The 26400-nt window shown below is 39.6% G+C and overlaps 3 protein-coding genes and 1 pseudogene across 6 annotated transcripts in view; 1 reads left to right on the top strand and 3 right to left on the bottom strand.

The window, feature by feature from the left end:
- Positions 1-1623, top strand: part of LOC146453261 (uncharacterized) — a 28955-nt gene extending 27332 nt beyond the window's left edge. For all 4 annotated transcript variants that reach the window (XM_085096773.1, XM_085096772.1, XM_085096775.1 and 1 more), the window contains 2 exons: positions 124-214; positions 1577-1623. In XM_085096773.1, coding sequence (XP_084952899.1) covers positions 124-214; positions 1577-1616 — 131 coding nt within the window. In that variant the 3' untranslated portion in view covers positions 1617-1623. The remainder of the gene's footprint in view (positions 1-123; positions 215-1576) is intronic.
- Positions 1624-5704: 4081 nt separating this feature from the next.
- LOC146453260 (uncharacterized) lies at positions 5705-11978 on the bottom strand. The gene is made up of 6 exons (XM_085096776.1): positions 11636-11978; positions 11194-11223; positions 9942-10265; positions 9056-9146; positions 7978-8047; positions 5705-7345 (listed from the first exon to the last, which is right to left on the bottom strand). Exons 1-6 carry the CDS (start codon positions 11706-11708, stop codon positions 7337-7339), a joined length of 597 nt encoding a protein of 198 aa, XP_084952902.1. The 5' UTR covers positions 11709-11978; the 3' UTR covers positions 5705-7336.
- Positions 11979-16086: 4108 nt separating this feature from the next.
- LOC146453259 (kelch-like protein 21) lies at positions 16087-17246 on the bottom strand (annotated as a pseudogene).
- A 1832-nt stretch (positions 17247-19078) lies between these two features.
- LOC146453258 (uncharacterized) lies at positions 19079-21517 on the bottom strand. Its single transcript, XM_085096818.1, has 2 exons — positions 21482-21517; positions 19079-19744 (listed from the first exon to the last, which is right to left on the bottom strand). Exons 1-2 carry the CDS (start codon positions 21515-21517, stop codon positions 19208-19210), a joined length of 573 nt encoding a protein of 190 aa, XP_084952944.1. The 3' UTR covers positions 19079-19207.
- Positions 21518-26400: the final 4883 nt, after the last annotated feature.

Here is a 26400-nt window from a genome sequence, read left to right as displayed (position 1 = left end):
AAGCTAGTAACGATGGACGATCAATAATACCTAAAGTAAAACTCGTCTTAAAATAAATGGCAAAAGGGTTTCAGCGTACGCTCGGCATGCCACAGCATAAGTTTGTCCGGTTTTTCTCTGCAGATTCCATGATTGTGTACGTGATCATCGGTGTTGTGGGATTTGCGGCTGGTGCCGGTGGTATTCTGTGGGCAGTTTGCATGTTTATTCGAAGGTAGGCAAACATGTGAATTTGAAACTTAACCCTACACGCAAAACCCTGGCTGACTCGAGTTCCCAAAAATGTGCGTCCCTAAACGTTTGACAGTCCTGTTGGTATGTCAAAAGTCAGATGTATGATCCGTGAATAGGTGTTTTGTTATAGTGATTTCAAGGTTTTGGGGTCAGCACGGTACTAAAATTAGGGCAAAGAACCTTTTCGCATACAGAAATACTCACAGAACACCAAGACCGTCAAAGAGAATACAAGGGAAAAACTAACCGTAATCCGTTCTTAGCGATATTTTCCAAGACACATGGAAAGAACTTCGAAAAGTTGGTCCATTCTGTTTCAAGTTGCAATCCATTTAATCTTGGCTACGCAAGCCAAAGACGTTTTTTCTAAGACTGCTAGGAGCCTGTTGCTAAGTAGTAGAACGGGTGAGAGAAAGAATCGAATTGGCGGAAACGAACTAAGACAGCTAAGAAGAAGCTTTTCGGAAAGGGCTGCTCCCAGTCTACGTTTTTGTAGTTTTAGAAAATTCATTCGATTGATTTTAACCACTGTTTTAGTTTCCTTCGATTTCAATGATTATAGGTAGCATGGCCCCGTTAAGAGACAACTCTTGTAATCCTGCGTTTGAAATGAGACCAGTTCACAATTGAAGTTCCTGCTGGGAAATATCATTAAAATATTTGCATTTTAAAGTTATTACTTCTCTTTACGGTCCCTTGCTGAAGCAAAAGTATGAACAAAAGTATGAAGTGCCTTTTTCTACGGAGTGTCCATAGTATGTCATTGGCTGGTTAAAGGTGTCAAGAGTTTCCTATAATTTTTAAGTGGTAACCTGTTTGGTTTTAGCGTGCCAGTCATAGTAGACGCTTCGTTTTGCAGTACATCAGGAGCTAATCCAGAGCTATACCTTAAAGGCGCAGTGTCAACTATTTTTAGTGTCACTTTGAATAGCAAAAAACATCTTTGTATCGATGGAAACGTTGAAATAATGATTCAGTTTTGTTAACAATAACCCTACTAGCGCACAGAAACTAGTATCAATCATCTTTGTCTGCGGATGGGTAGAGTGGAAATGGATTTCAACCAAAGTTCATCTCGTGTATTTTCAAGAAAATGCTAAAAACAGATCATGGTTTATTTTCTACTCTGAGAAATCATTTTCATTTTCCTCCTGGTGCTCTAACAGTGATTTCACATCAAAAGAGGGGTTCTTTGTCAAATATTTGAGCAGTTTTGTTCAACATACAGCAAAATCTCCGTGACAGTGCCCCGTTAACTTAGCTGATACGCCCATTTTACAAGAGCATTTTTTTTTTGCTTGAATGGTTTAAATGTTCTTCTTCCTTACTTTTTTTTTCCAAGGCATCGCTTACGATCAAGACACGGAAAAGATACGGAATAACTCTGAGGTAACTGAATGTGATAAGGCCTGTCAAGATAAGTGATAGATGCACATGCGCAATCAATGAGACTCTGACACTGTCCATCAAGTTGATGCATGGACACACACTCCTCTACCGAGGGCGCACGCTCACAAACGTACGTCAATGATGAGGGAACCTCATCCTTCCAGCCCCCAACCCCTGTGGTTTGTACATCCGCTTATCTCCGAATTCAGAGAATTTAGATGATAGAAATGATCACATTATTCGGGCCGGGTGGACATGTGTTCGACCTAATAGAACGTAATTATAAATTTAAAGATAGCCATTGCTCCACAAGAACAATCAATAATGATTATTTGTTAATTCAGTCATTTTGACAAAATGAGAAAAGACAGAAGTAACTGGCATACATGAAAACACTTGATAGGAGGTTCCTCATGAAGAAAGGGTTGCGCTACAAAAATTGCCTTTTCGGTCAAATTGTCATCTGTTGCCCAGACCCAGTTGGCCCTAGCCGTTATAAAAAAAATGTTGTTTAAATGCCAATTCAACATCAACTAATGACCAAGGGATTTCTTTTTAAGTTCAGTTCTTTTTCAACAGTCGAAATCAGAGAGTTTTTAATGTAGGCGGGTAACGAAAAACCATGCATTAATACTGCAGGAAAGAGCACCTTAAAATTGAAAAAAAAAGGCCAACTTTGAGAGCCTTGTCTTTTAAAATGGCGAGCTCTTTTCAGCAGTGTCAATGATTTTTCGTTACCTGTCCTTTATCAAAATTTGAATTTACCTTGACAAAGGAGAATGGGACAAAAACTAATTTTTCAAGACCAGTTGTAAGCTATAAAAGTTAATTATAAAAAATCTAACTTGTTGTGAATAATTGAAGCCTCCGTCCTTAAAAGGCTGACTGCCGTCAAGGCCACGTGATCCATTTTGTAGCCGTTATAGATATTTTGTTTTACTGAATCAGTTCTGTTTTTACATCTTGGTTTCAGAAAAGATCCCTTACTCCGACGAGGTCTGGTGACTACCGGGCCGAGAATGTTTATTTAAGTTAAAATACGACTGAGGTCTGAAGATTCTCCCGGTTTCAGTCCCCTTCTTTCAAGTAGATATTTCATCTAATTGAGCCTGAATAGGAAAAATAGCCGTCAATATAGTTGACACTGCAGATGCAAAGCGCAGTTTCAGCAAAATCTGCCTGTAGTTAAAGCGGAAGTCGTAGGCGATGAGCGGTTGGAGAACCAGTTTCCTCACATTCAGATATATATGACTTCTGGATTCTAATAAATTGCATTGCAGGCTCAGTTATATTGACTGCTATTGGGAAGGCTGATACTTTTTTAGTTCCAGTTCTGAAATGAGCACCATGTGAGGCGAGGCTTCCGAGTCAAGTCACTTTGCGAATTCAAAACCATTTCACTGATTTTACAAAAATTTCGCGCCAGTCTTCTCAGCCGTTCATCTTTTGGAAAGAAGACGGCTGGAAAATACGTGAAACCATTTAAAAATATAATAAGAGTAGCCTAAATTATTTTTTTTCTTGTTCTTGAAGAGAAGATGATAATGAGAAGTTTGTTTTATATTCATATATGTACACACATAATCCAACTAATTAAGAAAATTAACATTAGCTTTTGTCTAATGCTCCAATAATCTTAGGAACCTTTCATGTAAACTATCACCTTGTGTCGTAGTACCGATGGACAATGCTAAAAAATTTTAGCACAGTATTGATACACAAAGGGCTGAAATTTGAATCAAACTCATGAAAATGTTTGTGTCATAATACATGGAGTAACACGAAAATGTTGATATTTCCCTTACATTATCTCAAGCTAACCCTAACAAGGTATTCTGTAAATTTTTAACATTTTGTTCTTTGACAAGGTATCATGCTAGATATCTCAGCATTGTTTTTGTTAGTTTTGGAAAAATTTATTTGAAACATTACAAATCGTCAGCTCTCTCCTCTTCATGGTTTTTCTCACGGAAAGGAAAAGAAAAAAACAACAAAGAGTAAAAGGCAGGGAGAAACGCACGCCGGGAAGGATGGGAAGGGTAAATTTTCAAGCGTCTCTTCAGTTTCCACTTGATTGTTAATATAAGTGACTTATACTTCGCTCGGTTAGTTCGACTAAGAAATACGTGTGGAAAGCGTCTAAAAAGGGGAGATGGTTTACAGCGTTTTCGAATACGTGAAAGCAAAGAAAAGCCGGGTCATTACAGGTCTTTCTAGCTTTGGAGCAAGATGGAAAGGTTGGAAGACGAGAATAGAAAAGGGATATTTGGTGAAAAACGCTCCTTTTCGGTGTTCGGGCAGAGAGCGTGTTTTTCCCTCGCTTTTCTTTAGCATTAACGCTTTCGGAGGCGGATAACAATACATACAAACAAATTGATATCCATGTGCTGTAATTATGAGTATGTAAACTGTAAGAAGTTACCGCAAATATTTATGGGTGATGTTGCAGTGAAATTTATTTTGTTAATAAAAAAATCAGTTTACGATAATATGGCATCTTGATTTCATTTATGCGCTAGTATAGCGTGGAGTATAACGAAAAGATTTTGAAGACCTGGACTGAGTTGCTCGAAGCATGGTTAGCGCTAACCATTGGTTAAGAGATATTAAAACCTATAGGTTGTCATGGTATTTAACCCGGGTTAGCGTTAACCATGCTTCGAGCAACTGGGCCCTGGACTCAATGGAAGAATACAGTATAGGGGGTCTTATATACCACCTAAGGAGTAAGACGACCTGATGATGATGATGATGATGATGATGATGATGGCGATATAGTTCAAATACCCAAGGAAAGAAGAGTGATGACAATTAAATTGTCATACGTCATAGCTTTTCGCGGGGAAATGCAGTTCTAGAATTAAGGAATTAATACAGATAGAGACTCCTAGTTATGAGCTTCTAATAATAGAGGCGATGATAATGGCAGATTGTGTGACAGCCTCCTCCTCCCCGTTCACCTCCCTAGGATGCCACGTCATCCTTGCCTTTTCTCGTTCCAGTGTCCTGCATTTCAGCGAGAAACGCAATGGATGATGAGAAGGAGAAACTCAGCCAATGTAACGGAAACTAAATACTGAAATAGGAATTGAATTAGAAATCCAGAAAATGGGTCTTCCATCCATCATATTCTTTTCTGTTTTAGATCAAACAAATATTGTAAAGGCATTGGGCCAGCTGACTTAGGCCGCGGCTTAAGACAATCAGTGGACCTCCAAATCTGTCTATAAGTGGTTTATTTTAAGTAGATAAATAGTTTTCTAGCCTGGGATGCAAGCCTTCTTGTTACTTTCAGCAGCAGACAATGTTTAGATATGACTGTTGGCAAAATTGAAAATGGCTTAGAACGTGGTCTAGGTTTTGTTGAGAATGAAAAACCAAAGAGCTCGATTGGGAAACCTACTCGAACTAACGACGGGAATTCGGTAAAAACTCAAACTCGACCCACATGAAGTTTCAAACTGGTCACACTGGTAAGAGATTTAACTCTTCCACTGCCCCATCCCTGCTCCAAACGTTTCCCAACCCTGCTCCTAGCCGAAGAAAGACAAGTTTCAGCTCGTCTTGTCTCTCCACTCCGAAAAATTTAGAAATTAAGGGGGAGATTTCCTTTCCATCTTCGCCTATACAGAAGATCGTGACTTTTGTTCCGGAAGCTCAGGTGCAACGCATGCCTGAAATTTGAATCCGCTGTACTGTAAAGGGAAAAATAGAAAATCTGGCTCTTCTTCCACATAAAAGAACTCCTCTAAAGGAGCCTTTTATGTCCTCATCCAGGAATAAGCTAACACACGGAACGAATACAACAGGCTCATTAAATCACGAATCAAGAACTTCTGGCTGAATACGAGATGCAACATCTATTGTACGAATTTTATCTTGCCGGAACCTGTTTATTCTGACGTCTGTGCACCACATGAGATAACTCGTTACTTTTTTCAGGAAAACTTGCAAATGAACTTACGCTGAATATTATGTACGGAGTTCCAGCGTTTCTGAACAAGAAGGGATCAAATTGTGCGTAGGCTGCACAATAAAAACAGTTAGCATAGACACTGTTCAACTCTGTATACATTAATTATTTAATTTTTTTTGCTTTTATTGATTTTCGAATAAAATGATGACTAATGTAGCCTTTGTCATTATTAATAGTAGTATAACATGTACACGATTAATGTCTGTTTGGAACCAATGTTTCAAAACGTTATATCCATTAAATTTAAAACCGTAACAGCAATTAATACAAACAATTACCAGTAACAATCGGAACGCGTTCATAACGAAAGCACACCACGAATCATCTCTTGTCCATAATGAAAAGCTGTTGAATAGCCATTGTTGGTTCCATACAAAGTCATATAAATTAACCAAGTCAACTGCTTTAAGTTTGTCACAAAAATCGAACTACAAAAAATAATTCGTAAAAGCAGCTTTAATATCCAGAAAACGTTGCTACTACTTTCTCGTCTTTCAAAATGTCCGCCAACATCTTCTGTCATGTAAAGATGGCAAATATTTCTGACCATATTTATTGGGCATGGTGGAAATTTGTTGAAAACAAATTACTGGTTTGAATCTGGGAGTCTCAGCAGTGAATTAAGTCTTTCAAGTGTGATCGTTCGTGTGAGGGTAGATCTCAGAAGGAATTTGTTGGTACCTGCCATTTCAACAACACAACTTGAGCAAGAGTAATCGTATTGAGCACTGAAGACGGCTTGAGCAGTGGTTGAGAAAATAGCAGTCAATATCACCTACAACATTTTTCAGTTCTATTCTCGCAAGGATGATCACACTTGACAGGCTAAACTGAATACAGTTTATCAATTGAGGGGCTCAGAAGCAAAGTGGGCAACCCACAAAACGTCCAATTGCCTATGGTAAACAGAGAAATATTTGAGTTAAAATGCAAACTGTTTGGTGTTTTCTGATAGGGGTAAATTTTTATTGCATTTTTAACCACAATAGGCAACCTTCAGTTTTTCACTTGCGGTCTGACCTCCTCAATTAGTCTTCAATTGTCCTATCCATCGTTTCACCATCAACAAAATTTTTAGTCCCAATATTAGTTAGGGTTCAACAGCATTTGCCTACGAGGAATTTATGCAGACCTTTTCTGGTGGAAAATGTAAGCAATAGCTGGCTCGAGTCACTCTGTAAGAACTGATTTCGCCGCTTAAGCCCGCCGCACACGTGAGGAAAGAGCTGAGCAAAATGCCTCGCGAGGCAGATAGCTCAGCTGTTTCCTCTCGTGTGCGGTGAAGTTTTGGTGAGAATTTCGCCTCGCGAGGCGAAATCTCAAATATCAAACATGTTGGATATTTTCCTCACGGCCTCGCGAGGCGAATTTCTCACCAAAACTTCACCGCACACCAGAGGAAACGGCTGAGGTATCTGCCTCGCGAGGCATTTTGCTCAGCTCTTTCCTCACGTGTGCGGCGGGCTTAAAATCAATTTAAATAACAATTCAGTAATGAGCTGGGCAGCCTTTGTTTAAATGCGGGATTTTGCATGCTTTCGCAGGACAGTTTGTCATCGTACAATACATGCTTTCATATGAAACATGTCGTCTGATTATGTCTTCATATTCTAGCTTCCCAGATGCTGGTTTGTCGTCTCCGCAGCTGGTTGTTGCCATGGTAATTGAATGATGCTGTAGTTTATTATCTAGTTTCCTATCGCGTCTACCCAGTTTCTTGTTCACAAGTTAGTTAAGTTAGTAAACCTGTTGGGATGGAAAAGAACAGAAAAAGAACAGTTTTTTTTGTTTAAGTTTTACGCATTCACTGAGTAGACAACTGAGGCAAAGACGAAAGTATTCTTAATATAAGTTTCTTTTCTTATGCACTTCCGGGGAGGGATGAGGAAGGGGGGAGGGTATTGGGAGGTATGTGACGGAGGCTGTGGTGGGTAGATTCCGCAAGGTTGCTACACGTGGTCAAGAACTAACAAGTTAGCAAGCAAAGAAAATGCAATGTATATAACGACACCTTTTCAAACAGATAGATTTGAATCCGATTGGCGACTTGCTTGTATTTGGTTCGAGTTCTTGTTGTTGGTTCATTAGGTTGTTGTGATTGGTTAGAGTGATTGCTTTAATCTGGTTTGGGTCTTATAATGTTCAATTGAAAACAACTTTACTGTCCACTAAAGTTATTAAAGTATTCATTTTAACAAAAGTTACTCGTTTATGATTTCCGTGAGCCAATTGCAAAAAGAAACCAAAATTAAGACCATAAATAGTGAAACCGCATGCAGTGTTCAAGACAGAACACCTTGAAAACCAGACCCTACTATGACGACAGTAGCCTGAATGTTTATTTAATTTAGGAGGTAGACGTTTAAAAGGCCACAAACCTTAGGTTCAGCTTTCGTATCTTCTTCATCTTCACCTACACGTGATTTTGTTCCGCCGTTCTCTCTATACCTGTCGAATGTTTGCAATTTTTGTTACAGTTTAATTAAATGCTTAGGAGCTTAGACTTTTGACACTCTTTCCAACATTATTTTAACCGCCCTAAATATCTGAATTACATTCTTGAAACCTTTTCTTGTTTTTTGTTGTTGTTGTTGTTTTTTTCTGATCTTCAGTGTTACTCATGTTATAAACGGTTTGTCTATGATCGTTTAAACTACTAACTTGGAGCGGACTGTACGTTTTCTATGTTAACAATACACCTTCGAATTACTTAGATATCTATGTTCACAGGTCTCCAACCGACAAGCAATTTGAACTTCTCATTCTTTCCTTGTCTTGTTATTGTCTGTGCTTAAATTTCCTACGAAAAAATTCAAGTGGTTCGGTCGCAGGATTAAAAGAAGGAAGGAGACTGTCCTCTGACATGAGTTTCAAAATGATGTTACTAATTTTACTATCCACTGCCTCTTAAAAAGAGAAGACACTATCAGCCAGAATTTCCACTGTTATCAAAGAGTGTTTGTAAAAGGTATAATAATATATATTTTCTCCATTCGTAAATAGTGGTTATTTATTCCATGAAATTTGAAATGATAATTTTCTTCTCGTAAATTGTGATTCGGTCAGAAGTTTAGAGCCGAGATTTTGTTTCCAAAATTATCCGTGAAATAAAAATTAAGTGTTTGAATCACGGTGAACCGTGTTTTTGTTTTTCCAAGCCGGCAGCTGTTCAGAGAGCGGATAATTTTATCCGCTGGATAGGTCGCTTTCCGGTAGATAAAATTTTTCCGATAGTCCAATAATTTATGAATAGAGTAGAAGCGTATGTCAAATTTAAGTATGGGATTGTGTAGGAAACTTGTCAAAAGCGTTGTTTGGAATACATTTGCTCCAGTGGATAAAGTTATCCGCTCTTGGAACAACTGGGGCCAGTTAATTAATTTTTTTGTTTTTCATTATCTTTATCTCGCAGCTCAATCCAGCCCTAAATATAATTGGAACTGAACTGTAACTCACCTTCTAACGAAAATAAAAACAGCCCACACGGTTCCGGACACAGCGGCACCAAACGCTACAAGTACGACCACAATGTATGCTGTGACATAAGCTGTAGAATAAACAGTGAACGGAAAACAAATTGCAGTTTATTATCCTTGAAGGCGTGATGTGAGAATCGCAAACGGCGCGATCTTCGAGTGCAGAGAAGATCATCGGGTACGGTAACTTTACGCAACGGGACAACAGGGAGAGAAATGAGGAGGGCAAAATGTGCTCGTGTGACCAACATAACAACTACTTCAAGTTGAGCGAAAGGCTAGCGGAGTGTAAGGCTAAATCTGAGCTGCTGTCTTTGAATTGTCTTTGAATGGTGAGTAACAAAAGGTGGGCGAGTAAAACAGGTCACATCAACACCCAGAAACAATTATCATTCGATGCATTTTTCTTCCTTTTCATTGGCCGAGAGCAATCCACGTGACCAGCGAATAACTGCCTACAAATAATGGTCTGCTCATGCGCAATACTGTCCAACTGTGTTTTGCTAATGTTTTGCTGCAAATAATATTCTGGTCATGCGTAGCTGAAACCACGCCCTTGTGTGAAAATAGCAGATCGCTTCCCTGAAACTGTCAGAGAAAATAATTATGAAAAACAAACTCGGTGATCGAATGATAAAACAATTATTGAACTTGGTTATCGCAAGATATCTTGATTTGTCAGTGTCTCGCAGATCAATTATTTGCCTCAGCCGAATAATTGATCTGCTCGCCACTGACAAATCAAGATATTTTGCTCAACCTCGCCCAATAATTGTTAATTAGTTGTCAATATTTTACTGTCCTCGTAAACGCACTAGATCTCGCTATTGTTACGTTGATTTTCTCGAGATGGTGTCTGTTCTCACCTTTTCTGTTGATGTCATTCCTAACCATCAGCGATATTTTAACGTCATTCGTTGAGTAACCAGTTGTTATTTTGCACAATTCTTCGCTGTAACATTTGACGCCATAGCATTTGGATTTATCCATGTAGGCCAGCTGACATTTTTTACTTGCACAGCATAATGACATACATTCCTCCATGTCTTTAACAGCACCGAGAAATGTGAAATTCCCAGCGTGCAGTCGGCCCTCCAACGATGCATTCTGCACTACATCACTGTGCAGTAACTGGGCTTTTTTACATACGGGGTTTTGGTTTTTGGCGAGTGGGGGACCGGAGCGTGTTGCTAACATGAAGAAGAGAAAGAGGACTGAGTCACACAGCATATTGATAACTCTTACTTATATAAGAAAACTTCAAACTTACAGTCGTTTCAGGAATGCATGCATGTACGGCTGGCATACAAAATGTTTGTTGATGGAATTTCAAGCACTGTAGTATTCAAAGCAGATTTGTGCCCAGTTTCTTCAAATTGTGGAAAACCGTACTGATCCGTGCCACTGCAAATTTCTTTTGCGGTCTTATCTGTTTCATTTCATGTTGATTTATCCCTCTATTACTGTAGCTCTCGTTATGGCTCATGGATTTAGGGCCCGATACATTCCCTTAGTTTTACCATCCTTGACAACCAGAATCGTTGCAAAATATGTCCAAAGAAAAAGGGGGAGGGGAGCTAACCATAGAGTGATTTTACTTGACCCGTGAAACAAAGAATAACAACTAATACCAAATAGTTACAAGTAAACAAAAGAAGACAATGGAAAATTAGTGCATAATAGCGCATAGTATCCTACAACCTATTTCACGGGTTAAGTAAAATCACTCTAACAACGATTTCAAGGTTTGTTGCCCAGATTATAGCATAAAATCGCCAAATATCCCGGGTGTTTCTAGGGAGGAACCGACATTTAAGAATTTTTTTTGCGCACAATTTGACCACATTTACTATTGGCTTTTGGCCAGCATTGCAGAGTATGATAATAGTGCTTGCTTGTAAGAGACGGTCTCTTACAAGCAAGCACTGTGTTTCTGACCTCTTCCCCAGTTCTCCGCTAGCCCAGTAGTATAGTAGAAAGAGCGACCGCTGTACAAACCTTATCAGCAAAGAAACTGACTTGAAAAGATATTGTAGTTTTCAGCTGTCGTTGAGAGAATGAAAACGTTATCGCTAATTTAGTGTAACCTTTAAACGAAGTACAAAGCACACTTCCTACCTCGGTAAAGACCAAAGAAAGAATCATTTCCTGCGATAAGAATACAAAGAATAAAGATCAATGAAGCTTCAGTGATTCTTAAGTGGAACATGTCAAGTTAAGAATCGTTGAAATTTTACCATGTTTAAAGAAAACGAACTCCATTCGCATAGTTTTTGTCGAAAGACAAGTTCTCCATATTTATAAAGTTGTTGTTAAAATTAGATTAAACTTAACGTTCTTAAGATTCTATACTTTTGACTATAAATGCAACATAAGCAAAATCTGGCGACGAAACACCAGCAAATAACATTATTGGAACAATTTTGAACACTACCCAGGAGTTCTCCTTTCCTTTCTAGTTTCTACAATTCAAGTGCGATAAACGTTAACGCAAAGCGGGCAGCACTAATGAAAAGCAATTAAACGCTCGTAGTTTCAAACGGCTGGTGCTTTTACGTACCTCTTGCTGGTGTGGACACGAACAAAGTTAACACTAAAACAGCGGTGATGGCGGACAACGAGAAATGGTCCATATTTCTATTTTTCCAGAGAAAAGGAAAGTCCAAGTTCGAAATAGTAAAAAATATTGAATCCAGATAAAAAAAATCGAGACTAGGACAGGTTAAATTCGAATGATTTCCTCAAAGCGTGGTCATCGTTCTCCAAGAAGTTAACTCTCCAATTGCTTCGTCTTGATGAGCGCTTAATAAATTCAACTTGGGATGTTTCCACTAACTAAATTGACAGAAATACGACGGAGAGAAAAATCTTCTAGCTTTTCCAAGTTTCCCCCCGTAAACAATACATTAATATTGAAAAGGAACAAAACAAAGATAATGACGTAGGGTCAATAAATGAAACACCAAATTCCATTTTGATAATACAATATTTTTAATTTATACCGCAGGCGCAGATCAGTTAGAAAAGACAAATGAATTTAATAGGGAGATTTCCTTTTTGTATTTTTCTCACTTTTATATCACACCAATAATTTAGACAAGTTGAAGAAGTAAAATAAGAGTATCTTTCACCAGTGTGCTGGGGTAATTCAACCATGACGGTGTACCAGTCTTAAACACAACGGGTGACCCATCAAAAGCCGTAAACCATGGAAAATAAACAACTAGTCTGTCCGTTGTCTGTTTACGGCCGTTTTCATTTTTTTAATATAGGAACAAGAGCGCGAAAGTAACAAGAATGAAGTTAGTCTTTACCTACCTCCTACCGCTGTGGCGTTATTGCCTGTTAACACCCCTCCCCACTCGCCCCTTCCCCGCGGTTTTCACTTTAGGAGAAAATAGAAAATCTGTAAGCCTTTTATTTTTTTGGAAATGAGCTTTTAAATTCAGTAGAAGCTTTTTGTAATAGTTTGATCGAGGATGCTTTACTAGTTTTGAGCTTTCTTTGGCTAAGTACGGTGATCGCCTTTAAGTAACTTCTCTTACTCAGCATTTACAATTATTATGGAGACGCCTAAGCCAACAATTTATTGAAATTTGTCAAGGATTTGCAAGAAATTTGTAATGACCTGAGAATAAAAAGAAATTGAACACAGGCCAGAGTCGAGTATTAATGCTGTCACACGGGTACCAGTGGTGAAAAAATTAAATCGAGCACGGAATCGAGGTTCCGTAATCTATACGATTTTATACCCAAGGTTGTATCACTGGTGAACAACAATTACGTATCGAGACTGGATTCAAAATGATACAAGTAACGATAAAGTTCGCATCTATGAGTTCGATGATCGAACCTGAAACAGGTTGGAAAACATTTCTCGTAGTCTTTTTGAACACACTAATCTGATTGGTTTAACATGGTTTTATGGTCAAGATCATTAGCTATTCAATGATTGTGCGTCATGTTAATGAAAATTAAAGTAAAAAATAGTAAATAAGTAAAAATAATCTGATACAGGGCCAGCGGTGAATCACTCTTATAACAGGTTACCATAGCAACAGTATAACTTAATTTTACTTTTAAGTGGTTATAACTTAAAAGCCAACACAGTGACGCCTATATGATTGTAAATATATAGATCTGTGATCAGCGCGTTTTGATACAATGTGGGAGTTATAAAAATTATCGTAGGGAAGGGGTTCAGAGCCACCTTAAATTTTTGAACCCCTTCCCTAGATTTGTATCTAAACATGCTTATTACAGTTCGATAATGAAAGATAATCGAGTTCCGTTTTTTAGTTATAACCATGCACTTAAGTAGGCTTGAAAGAGTTTCTAGTCGCATGCGGGCACGTTATGCACACACCCCATAGCTAAGGTGTACCTGTTGGCTCAAAAGCATACTTAATTTTCCTCTTCTTCACGTAAGACAGTAAAAAAGACGCATTAACAGTTTGAGTTTGTAAGAGAAATGTTTATCAACCGAAATACATCTGTACTAAGTTACTAGTAACACATTACAATGGTAGATCTAAATTTCTGATCAGTTAGGCAATAACAATGCAAGTCTTTTAAGACTTGCAGCTTAATACTGTTTTAAAATAAAAAAAATAGCTCATTTCGGAAGGATTTTTATTTTGCACAAATTATCCGTCAGAAAGTATATCCAGGAAAGATAAAAACAATTGTCTTTTAATGTGTTTCCATAACATTCCACTTTTAAATAAATTTAGATTTACCTACGTGTGATATCCAAAGTGGGTGATCACGTCAGCACCTTCATTTTGCTACGGTTGCTGTTGTTACCTTTTCAGCCGATTCATTTCTAGTGCTGGTCATAACAAGGTGTTCCTCTGATGGCTCTAAAGTGGTAGTAGCTGTTGCTGATGGCTTTGGAGCTACATGCTGGAATTTCTCAGCCAAGCAAAGTCTGACTTTCGGTGGTTTTGCAGCCTGTGAAGCAGGCGCAAGACAAATATAGAGCGCGCGAGCCACGCGAGGGTAAGAGGAGCGCGCTACTTTCACCCTCGCTCGCTACGCTTTTTTCCGCGCCCTATATATTTTTCACGCGCCAGTCACGCAAGCTAGTGGTGTTGATACCATGGCTTTTTTAGAAAGAGACATCATAATAGATCTATCAGGACTAGAATCATACAGCGCTCTTCTTTCTTACGTTTTGATATTTCCCTCAATTTGCTCAACTCTGCTATTCTGTCCTTGATGTGTAAAATTTTTCTTACACAAAGTCATCGTAGATGCCGGCGCAGTCTTGAAATGTCTTTAGAATGCTATTTTCATCTTCTTCCTTTTCTTTCACGAAAACTCGACACGCGCTAACCTCAATGCAGCAATTACATGAATTCAATTTTGACGGGATTTCGACGTAGGGTTTTCTTTCGTCCGTTTTAGTCCGTCAGACGCGCACAAATTAGCAAAACGTTCAAGTAACCTCTTATGTTTATTTCCTGTTTTGAAAGTTTATTATTCCAGCCAGGCCCTTAGGGCCAGGACGGAGTCAGAAAGTGGGCAAGCGGAGGCTGTCGTCGTCGACACAACTCTTTCTTTTTTTCTCCCTTTCTTTCTTTCTTTCTTTCTTTCTTTCTTTCTTTCTTTCTTTCTTTCTTTCTTTCTTTCTTTCTTTCTTTCTTCCTTTCTTTCTTTCTTTCCTTATTTATTTATTTATTTATTTATTTATTTATTTATTTATTTATTTATTGTTCACCAAGAAGGAAGAATACAATGCCATATTATAACAAGGTACAAAGGTTACATTAACATAAGAAAGGGTTACAAAAGTGTACCACAATTCAGTAATAATAAATACAAAAATGGAATGGAGATGGGGCCTCCAGAAAACACCAGGCTTATATGAGGGAGGTCACCTCACATTCTTATACAGTGTAAATGTGCGGAGCCAAGTGGGGCATTGCCTAATTTAAAGGTCAAGAAGAAAGCTGAACATTTTTCGTTTGAGGCCCAATAGAGTCTCAGAACTTGTTATGTCTTTGGGTACAGAATTCCAAAGTTTTAGTCCTTGGAAAAGAATGGTGAATATTGCAATGTAAACAGTGCGATGAACCTGAATCAGAATCGAACTGGAAGTAAATACACGTAAATGGCGCCAAGCGCTGGAAAAAGCATGCAAGCAAGTTTGGGTTTAGCCTCCCACGCAGACGTTCTTAGGGGTTCGTCACGCGTTCCTGCCCCACGAACGTCTGCTGAAACGAACAGTCACTTCCGTTCGTCGGCAAATTGCCTTTGTCTGAACAGACCAATCATCATTGACTCATTATGACAAGTAAAGCCAATCACATACTGCGAAACAACGGAAATCATCACCCGTGGAGATTTTTTCGCTTCCGGACGTGCATGTAGTTTATACGATTGAAATTTTTCCTTCCATAACACCCTGCATTTTCTTCAGTGATTTCACTGAGAGGAGCGGCAAGAATTCCAAGATTTGCCAATTTGTCTAACTGGTCTTTCATAAGATTTACAAGCGGCGAAACCACAACAACAATCAGTGACCAGCAGCTTCAAGGATTGAATTGTAAACAAACGATAGAGCTTGATAAATAAGTGACTTTCCATAACCAGTTGGAAGGTTCACGAACACATCAGTTTTCTTCTGCGCAAATTGCACTATGACTTCTCTTTGATATGCATTCAACTCCCTTATACCAAACGTTTGGCACACATGACCAAAAACCAAAAACCACATTTAAGTCCGCCATCCTGTCTAGGGTAGTATTTTTAATATCAAACACAAGTTTACCCAAAGTTGGGAAACGGCTCCTGATTGGTCCGCAGTCGACGAACGGAAGTGGCTGTTCGTTTCAGCAGACGTTCGTGGGACAGGAACGCGTGACGAACCCCTAAGAACGTCTGCGTGGGAGGCTAGTTTGGGTTTGGCTTCGTGGTTGAGAAAGTGGCATTAATTTTGCTAACCAATCACAGCACATAGTAAAGCAAACACGAAATTAACCTCAACAATAATCAATAACATTAAGGTTAATTAATATTATTCTCCTGTTCACACTGTAGGTCAACTACCAGTACATCTTCATAATTTAACAGAGTACCTCCATTGATTTTGAGACCATTTATCTGGAGAAATCCAAACTCCAGGATCTGTAGGGTGATGTACTGTGCCAGTACAGGCTAGTCAAACATGATGACTGGCCCCTCAGTTGGACCCTGGGATGGACCAGCAAAGTATCCACAAGGGAGTTTACCTCGAGCTTTTTGTCGCCATCACACCCTCTTGTACGTGCTGTGAATCCCTCAGGAACAGCTTCCATCCCAGCTCTGATCTCCAGATTCCTTAGTCTATCCCAATAGCCGTTTTGACGGTTGCAGATGATGGTCAATGATGAGATGAGAATTGGAGAAGGCAGCTTCACCTCCAGCCACGGCTGCATCTCGTTTTCAGAGTGACAGTAAAAAATACTATTGTTTGAAACTTTCCCATTTGCTGCCAACTGCGGTCCCCAATTAGTTGGATTTTCAATGTACACCGAAGAGCAACGAAACTGGAAGACCAGCTGCTCTTTTGGCATTGACATAAATCTGTTTTTCAGTTGATTGATGAGCCATTTCTCCCTTGTCATGATAGTCGGTCGCTGTTGCTGCCAGCGTGCAACTTTCATAATCATCTGTTTGGTGAAATCGTCAAAATTTCTTTGTGATGAAAAGTTTCTTACAACAAATAACACACTCGACTCAACCAACCGATCTAAGCCTCGAGTGTTGCCAAACTCCATTACTCGGGCGTAATTGGATTCGTCAATGTTGCTGCTGATATAGCTGGTGCAAATATCAGTCACATCTGTAAGATTGATGAAGTCGGCAAACGTAAGTACATCCTGAACGTTGCTGCCTGTCAGGTTGACTTCATAGGTATACAGATAATCGATAGAACTCTTGATCACCTCAAGGGAAAAGTCTTTAAAGGTCGTTTCACTGGCTGCTGGATTAACGCGGAACAGGCTGGCGAAGTATTCACTTTGGGAGGCAAGAATAAACTTGAGAGCTTGAATTGCTACGCCATCTTTGTCTTTGATGGAAAAATCGTAAAACTGTTGTTCTCGTCCTTTCTCGTGGTAAGTTTTAATCTTGTAACAGAAGTTCCAGATTTGCGCACTTCCTGTTGTGATTCGCACGGCCGTCATCTTGGTCGACTACATGGAGCACATGCTGTACTGACAAACCGATGTCATACCCAAGACCCCCGTATACCCCTGTATACCCTTGTACACCTTTGTACACCCTTGTATACCCATGTATACCCCTTTATACCCTTGAATACCCCTGTATACCCACACGTTTACCCGCGTGTATGCCCTTGAATACCCATGTATACCCTTGTACACCCCTGAATACCCTTGTATACCCTTGTACCCCTTGTATACCCTTTTACCCATGTATACCCCTGTTTACCCTTGAATACCCCTGTATACCCTTGTATACCCTTGTACACCCCTGAATACCCTTGTATACCCTTGTACACCCTTGCATACCCTTGCATAGAAAATATTAACGGCAGACTGATCCCAACGGCGGAGGTGACAAGCTTGAGAGAGCAAACAACAAAAGCTAGAATAACTGAAATATATTTGTTTTTTAAAAAAACAAATTTTTTTGCCCTAGCTTTTGTTGTTTGCTCTCTCAAGCTTGTCACCTCCGCCGTTGGGATCAGTCTGCCGTTAATATTTTCTATTTGAGATAATTTGCTGATCCAGGTCTACAAGTGATCCGGCACCACTCATTGGTTTGTCGCCGTGGAATTGCAGATTTTATTGTATTCAATACCCTTGCATACCCTTGTATACACACACATATACCCCCGTATACCCTTGAATGCCCCTGTATACCCTTGAATACCCCTGTATACCCTTTTACACCCCCTGAAAACCCTTGTACATCCTTGTATACCCTTATACCCATGTTTACCCCTGTACACCCTTGAATACCCCTGTATACCCCTGTATACACTTGTATACCCTTGTACACCCCTGAATACCCTTGTATACCCTTGTACAACCTGAAAATACAAAACTGAATGCAAGGCTGGCACTACGGCAAAGGGCAGATTTATTAGTGGTTAGAGTATAGCTCTGGCCCTGAGGAAGACTAACTCTATTACTCGAAATATTGACCACTAATAAATCTGCCCTTTGCCGTAGTGCCAGCCTTGCATTCAGTTTTGCATTTTCTTGTACACCCTTGTATACCCATGTATACCCATGTATACTCCTGTATACCTCTGTATACTCTTGAATACCCCCGAATACTCTTATATACCCTTTTACACCCGTGTATACCCCTTGTACACCCCTGCTTTCCCATGCACGCATACCCTTGTATACCCCTATATGCCCATGCATACCCTTACACCCATGTATACCCCTGTATACCCTTGTATATCCATGTTAACCCTTGTATACCCAAATATACCACTGCACACCCCTGTATACCACTGTATACCCATGTATACCACTGCACACCCCTGTATACCACTGTATACCCATTTATCCCATGCCATAGATCAGAGAATACAGCCAATCAGAAAGCTAGAAACCCGTTGCATATTCTGCGGTATGCAACGGGTAGTATTCCACGACAAAATCCCGGCGTTCCTCGTAGCCTACAAACTTTTCCCGCCGAAAGATCAATTGAAGAGCCTGCGACAGGTCAAAATTTTCATTCGGAAAAAAATTATTGTCAACAACTGAAACACGGAAGAAGAATACCCCAGTTTTGACCCTAATTTTGGATTTCTGGTGGAAGGTTTTCAAAAATGGAGAAAATTCCATACAAATGCCTGAATGCTAAAACGTGTGTCCCCCGTAACCATACAAACTCTGTAAATTGGGTGATTCTTAGAAGCCATTTACTTAGCATCCTTTTAACCATTTAGTTCCAAACTTGGAGCATGTTTAGATAAATCGTTTATTGAAAAAAACACCACGCAGTCCGAAGACTGAATTACGTGTATAATGTACAAGAAACAAAATCTATAATTAAATTAATCACAAAGGTCTATGATAATAAAAAATGTACCATCTAATAGAATCGTATCACTCAGAATGACCTTGTGTTAAGAAAATATACATACATAAAACATATTTATTTACATCCTTAGGCTATGGCTAACAATAAAAGATTTTTTAAGGCGCTCCGTTTTGCACACTGGCACGTTGAACTTCCTATTGCTGCGCAGCTGGCTATGGTAATTAGCTTTAGGTGGGAGCAGACCTCCGAGCTTGCGATTAATGTCAAGAACAATGTCAGTACAAAGATCAAACGATAATGACGCTCGTCTGTCGTAAAGAGAGGGAATGCCTGCCTCTTTGACCGCGCTATTGTAGCTTGCAGAAGGAAAAATAATACGCAAGGCGCGCTTCTGAATGCGTTCCAGTTCCTCAGATAAATAGGACGGAAAGCTAAAGTGAAATACTTGGCATGCGTATTCTAAAACCGATCTTATGGTACTACAGTAAAGTAAGACAAGATCACTCGCACAGATACCAGCTCGTTTAAGTTGTCTCAGGAGGTACAATCTTTTGGCAGCCTTTGAGATTACATCAAAGATATGATCGTTCCATTTGAAATCATCACTTATGGTAACGCCAAGCATTTTAGCAGAGTTCAACAGACGACTCAAGAACTACCTAAGAAGCACCACGAAACAGGACCGCCTGAACAACTGCCTACTGATGCATTGTCACAAATCGATCACGGACACACTAGATACTGTAAAGATTGCAAAGAGGTTTGCTTGTGCCAACGAACAACGCAAAGAAAATTTTGGAAAATTTGAGTAGGGATATGCGCATGGAGAGCCCCCCCCCCCCCCCACCCCCCACGTTTCAAAGCGCTCCACCACCTCTGAATTCACTTTACAATATAGCGTCAGTAAAGCGCGCGCTCTGATTGGCTGACTTGAGCTGGCTTTCAGCTTAGATTCTCGCTGGTTTGATTTCCATCAAGATTTATTGGAATCTTTTAGCACATACTAGCCTATCTCAAATAGCTCAACTTGGATGTTAAATCACCTGAGCAAATTTGTCTTCTCTTCCGTAACGCAAAGAAGTTTAAACCATCGGCTCATTTGATATCTTATGTCCGGAAAATCTGTCAATATTATTGAAATCAATCGTTGCAAGGCAAGTGAACGAGACTCGAATAGGGGCGTTCATCAGCGATTCTTCGGTGCGTTGACACTATTTTGGACGAATTTTACTAAGAAATGGAATAAAGGTTAGTTCATAACTTTACTTGCAAACTGATTTATTGTTGTGTTATTGCTGAAAGTTTCTAGTTGTTTCCATTATAAAACTCAAGGTTATGTCCACGGGATAATTAATTAATTTTTAAATGAAGGATTTGTTGACCAGTCAAAATTTAGTAATTCTGGCGGCAGCTTTTACTAACTAATTTTTAAATATACTGAAGTGAAACTCGTTATGTGAAAGTGGCGCTTTAACAGTCACCAGGGTTAAAAAGCATGTAAACTTACAATCATTGAAATTACTTTGAAGGCTTAAATGCTAGATTTAATAAACTAAAAGACCATATTTTGTTGAATCTCTGTCGCCTACCATACTCTTCTGAAAAGGATTGGCTCTGAGATATAATAGGATGCGAAATGGTGTACTCTCTAAGGAAAGTTAAGCCAGTGATTGCAGAAATAAATCCAATTTTGTGCCGGAGTTTGCCAGCATATAAGTACTTGATCATGATTGAACTTGAAGTCGACTAAACGTCCAGATCAACATGTTATAAAAGAAATGGTAAACACCACGGCGGTGCAATCATCGAACTGTGGATGCAATTGGGAGGTTTTCTAAGCTCTCAAGAACACTAGAGTTGCTCTCGGCTATGCCTCGAGCAACTCTGCATGCGCATCCATAACCGACTCGATAGTTTTACGCCGCACTTTTACCATTTCTTAATCAATACATGACCTTAGGCGAGAATAACTGCATGATAATGACAGGGCAGGCAGGCGATCAAATAGTGATACAAATATCTTGTTATGTAACTGTAGACAGTATGGAATTTTTTGCCATGGTCCTTCGTATTAACGCCCGTGGTCTTCGAAAGAAAAGTCTGGGGCGAGTCAGGAAATGAAGAGTGAGACGGGGGAGGGAGAGTGAGTCTCGATCACACGCTCACTGGGACGTAACGCTTTTGGGAATTCGCATCTTACTCCATAAAATTTAAGCAAAAAAAGACAGCAACTGCTGTGTGATGGAGTAACTCGTTCTCGAAGGACGAAAGCTTTCTTGTAGTCTCTACGATGTTTTAGCTTTAATTAAAGCTTTTGCCCGGGGACACAAGCTTTTTTCAAAACATACTTAAGATTGCATAAAATATTTAAAACCAGACCTCGCTTTATTACCTTAAACCCTTTGACAAATCTTCTACCCATACACATGCTTGATAAGGCTGTGTGGTATCCTCATGGCTTTCTTAAAGTTTTCTGTCATAATTCTATCGATATTGATATCTTTGAATTCAGCTTACCATGAAAGCACTGATAAAGGCGAGGACATAGCGGCTGATGTAGAAGAGGCTGGCGACATCATAAAAACGAGCAAGAAAAACGACAAGCTACACGAGTCTGAGAAAAATAACGAAGAGTCGGCGGAGGTTGAGACGGCTTGGGAAGGAAGCAGAAAGAAACCGATCGATCCCAACTTAGACGGTATAATCCTTCTTGCTTGCATCGTTGGATTAATTTTGTTTATCGTTATTCTCCGCTATGTGTGCTGTACAATTGAACAGTGTGAAGAGAAAGCCAAGCGATCACTTGCTAACAAGAATACCCAGCAAAAAGTGGTGGAAACAGAGAAGGAGATTATAATGCAGGGAGTCAAATACAAATCTTTAGTCTGAGTTATTTGACTTGCGCACTCGTTTAGTTTCCATGGAAACAAGTCTTGTCAAAGTGCCTGCCCTTGACAAAACACCTTAAACTGGAATACGACGCATTTTCGACTTCCTTCAATAAACACAATATATACAAGAACAGGGAGAAAGATTATGCACTGAGGCAATGAGGTCTTTCAGGAACATCGCAATTTACTGAGGAAAAATATACCCTCCGTTATTAGATTCGATTAGATAATCTAAGAGATGTTTTTCTGTGAAGTTTACAACGCTTAACAATTTTACATTGCTCTGCAATTGCTCTCCAAGTAAGCAAAACTTGTAAGTAAGAATCAACGAGTACTTAGCAGAAAATTAAAAACTACAACTTTAGAGTTATTAACCAGAGAAGAAGTCTTTTAAGTTGATGTAACAAGAAGCGTTACGCAATATCTAACGAGCTAAAAAGGGCTTGAAACCTTTTCTGCAAGGACCACCGCATTAGTTAGCTTCATTAAAATAAAATTCATATTTTAAATTGCTTTCTTTAGAGTAGAACGAAGATAAAAGAACATAATCCGTGTAATAATCTGAATCAACCTCATTTTTTTTTCCTGGCCTTCAATAACATGCAATCGATACAAAGCCGGTGACGACTGAGAACAACGAGATTGATAAAGCAAGGAACTTGGCGTCAGCAAATTTTATGGGAAAAGGAAATATGGAAGGGACTAAAGAAGAATTTTAATCAGTTGAATTATTTTACTTCTTAAACGGAAATCCTTGGTTTTGTATTACATTCTACCAAAGTTGCGCATCTTGCAAGCATAAAATTTGGCATATAGTAACAATATAGAGTCTATTGTCTTGCCTTGTCGATCGAGGTCATTTTAAGGGTGCATTATTTCTCTGAAACAACCATTCCATTCTTAAAAATACACTCACGCTAGAGCCCGAAGCATTCACTTTGAATCACCTATAAACTCATCTATACAATAGATCAGTCTGCTTTATCATTCTATTTACGTCTATGTTTCTTCACTGCAAATGGTTGAATTTTCTTTCCATCATCTGCAAATAAATAAATAAATAAATAAATAAATAAATAAATACAGGAACGTAGTGCGACATCCAAAGTGCTCTCCTCCCACTCAGAAATCCCCTCGCATGTCTTGGAGTTTTTGCTCAAAGAGCGGCCATTTTGAGTAAGTTATACGCGACCTGCTGGTAAAAGAGTAACTGAAAAGAAAGAATCCAAGCGAGCTGAGGCAAGAGATAAAGTTCGGCAGTTCTTTGAAGGTTCCGATCGCACACCGAGAATAATAGCAAGAGTGTTTCATTCTCGTCCCCAGAGCCGCCTGGTCCTCTTGGTGGCTGGAGGCTGGGCACGAGGACCAAGTGGCCTCCTTTCCCTTGTGTGAAGGCCTCACCGGCTAAGAGGGGCAGGAGGCTCTGGGGACGAGAATGGAGGTGGTTTCCGATCGGTTCACAGTTCCAGACCTCCCACTCAAAATGGAGGTCTCGGTTCCAGACTTCGCCGAAATATGACAAAATGGCGGCCTTGTGAAGCAGCGAATCGACAATGAAGTTTATTACTCTGGCCGTATGGCGGCACGAGTTAAGGTTTCGGTAGCATTATCAAATTCTTTTTTATTTTTTTGGTCGCGATGGGCCGAGAGATAAGACTTCGGGCCACGAGTTATTGTTCTCGGTCTCGTTTTTCGTACTCGGCTAGGACGAGTTAAGTTTTCGTCGCGTTATAAAATTCTTTAAATTCTCGGTCGCGTTCTTTGTATTCGGTCCGTGAGGAGTGTAATATGCGAGCCAGCGAGGCATGAACAAAACATGCGAGGCAGGCGAGGCATGAACAACCCCGACATAAACTGCTTACCGTTAAGGTGGGGCTCTACCTGAATTTGAGTGAAATTTGAAGAGGTTTTAAGAATGGATATAAGAAAGAAAATGATTTTTGGAACACTAACAGACAGTCGATAACCACGCAAGAGCACCCCAGGTTGCCAGTGGACTAACTTGGTATCCGTCTATTAATTATTAACTACAAATTCTAATTTTAAAACTTCACTAAATCTTCAACATTTCTTATTTCTTTTAATTTACCAATCCTTCAAGAAAATTATTTCCTTCCAAATATACCTGAAAATCACCCAAAAATTCATAAAACACCCCAAATCATTGATTTGTGTTATGAATGGAGGGTTTTTTGTATTGCTTGAAATGCAAACAAGATATTTCTATTTGACCGATTTTAAGCGGCGTGAAAACGGCTTTCAGGTGAACCCCCACCTTAAGCTAACCGGGGAGCTATTTAAGCTAACCTGAGTGCTATTTAGGCTAACCGGAGTGGGGGGGTACTCAACAGATACTTGGGTAGGGAGGTGCGGCCCAGGCGTTCAAACCCTGACCCTGTTTAAGACACAATTCTCTGATTTCCCTATCCCGTTTAAGACAGAATTCAAAATTTTCAGACCCTATCTGAGACATTAAACCCCAAATCATACTCTGTTTAAGACCAGAATGAAATAAGAATACACTAGTTTCTTACTGTATTTTATTGGCCGTCCTTTGCGGATTACCTTAACTTAATTGAAATACAGTTGAACCTCTCCACAACGGCCACCTTGGGGACAGAAGAAAGTGGCCGTTATGGGGAGGTAGGGGTGTAATATGAAACCTTTTTCTTTCGGGAAGTACAACATGTTTATTGTGCCAAGTTCATGCTTAGTGTAACCTATAATGGCAATCAAATCTTAAATCATATATATTGATAAAATACACAATAAAACGTAAATAATGTTTTGAATAACAAGGTTAACAAGACGAAACGAGCAAGGTTCGCAGCATTCGCTATATTATTGTAGACAATTTATGCTTACTGCAGCATATAAATAGAACACAACCAAAATTCGTATATCATTAAAAAGGATAAAGAAACATAATGTTCCGAAGACAAATGCCGATTACTGCATCAGTTTATAAAAAAAGGTTTTACAAAAAAGTACTGAACTGACTGTTGTCGAGAGGTTATTTTGGCAGTTGGGGACGCACTTTAGTGGCCGTTGCCATTGTAGAGAGGTGGCCGTTGTAAAGAGGTTTAAACAAGAGCTAATGTATAGACTGTCCGCCGGGACAAAAAAAAGTGGCCGTTGTAGAGAGGTGGCCGTTGTGGAGAGGTGGCCGTTAGTGGAGCTTCGACTGTATGCTTCGTTCTTCAAAAGACCATTTTACAATAACTGTCCAAATTCCCGCTCGCTGATTGGCTCGTAGTTATTGTCTATAAGAGTACAGACAATAAAAATGACGTCAGATGTAACGCGCGCGCATTCTCAACGAAAAACTGCCAATTCCGCTCGTGCTTGTGGTGAAGATGCACAACCCAGTTAGAAGAATATTGTCATAAACTTCATTGCTAACCGACCGGTTAGCTCAGTTGGTAGAGTGCCGGACTACCGTGCGGAAGGCCGCGGGTTCAAACCCCGGCAGGACCACCACTAAGGGTCTTTAAATAACTGAGGAGAAAGTGCTGCATTGTACTGACATCTGCAAATGGTTAGACTTTCTAGTCTTCTCGGATAAGGACGATAAACTGTTGGCCCCGTCTCACAACCCTTGTTTGTATATAACTCTGTGGGACATTCAAGAACCCACTCATTGTTCGCAAAGAGTAGGGGACGTAGTTCCCGGTGTTGTGGTCTGGTATTTGTGTGTATACTCTCATGGTGGGCGCATTTGATCATCATGTCATATTAAAATGTGCGTTATTCAAGTATTCTTTAATATTTCACACTTTAATAAAAGATAAATCCAGATCAGCCTAGCTAAAGATGTTTTGAAGTGTTGACAGGCTTAACACGACTCCTGCTGGTGTCGCCCATATTGTATACTCGATCTTTAGAGTTTGGCTCTTACGAGTATGTCTTTCAAAGATTTCCTCTCTTGTAGGATATAATTGGTGGATCCCGATAAATTTCTTTCAGCAAAGGTTGATTCTCGATTAAATGCCATTTATACTCCCCCCAAACCTAAAGAACATCTTAATGAGTTACTCATTAAGATGTACTTAAGGTTTGGCACGGATGGATTGTATTGTTTGACAAAGGGAAATATTTTCTTGCGCATTTTTTGTTTCTGACGAAGTGCCGACTTCCTGTCTGTAAATTAAACTCCTGCGAGGACTTTGTTGACCAGAAGATCTGGGTAGCCTTGTACACACAAGCATGATTTAAAATCTCTCATATTTTCTTCAAAAAGAGTTTTTGAAGAATTGTTTCTTAAAAGTCTTAAGGCCTCGCCCTTGATAAAACCTTTCCTGACGCTTGGGGGGGGGGGGGGGGGTCATCAATGAAATATTGAATTAAGAGGGGGGCTACTTGCCATTTTTAGACCTGAGGAGGGGGGGCTAGCAACAATTTCCATCTATCAAAATATTAT

Source organism: Pavona decussata, unplaced genomic scaffold (assembly GCF_977016875.1).
Source record: "Pavona decussata unplaced genomic scaffold, jaPavDecu1.1 SCAFFOLD_339, whole genome shotgun sequence".
NCBI classification, from domain to species: Eukaryota; Metazoa; Cnidaria; class Anthozoa; order Scleractinia; family Agariciidae; genus Pavona; species Pavona decussata.
This window is presented reverse-complemented; position numbering and strand designations above follow the sequence as displayed.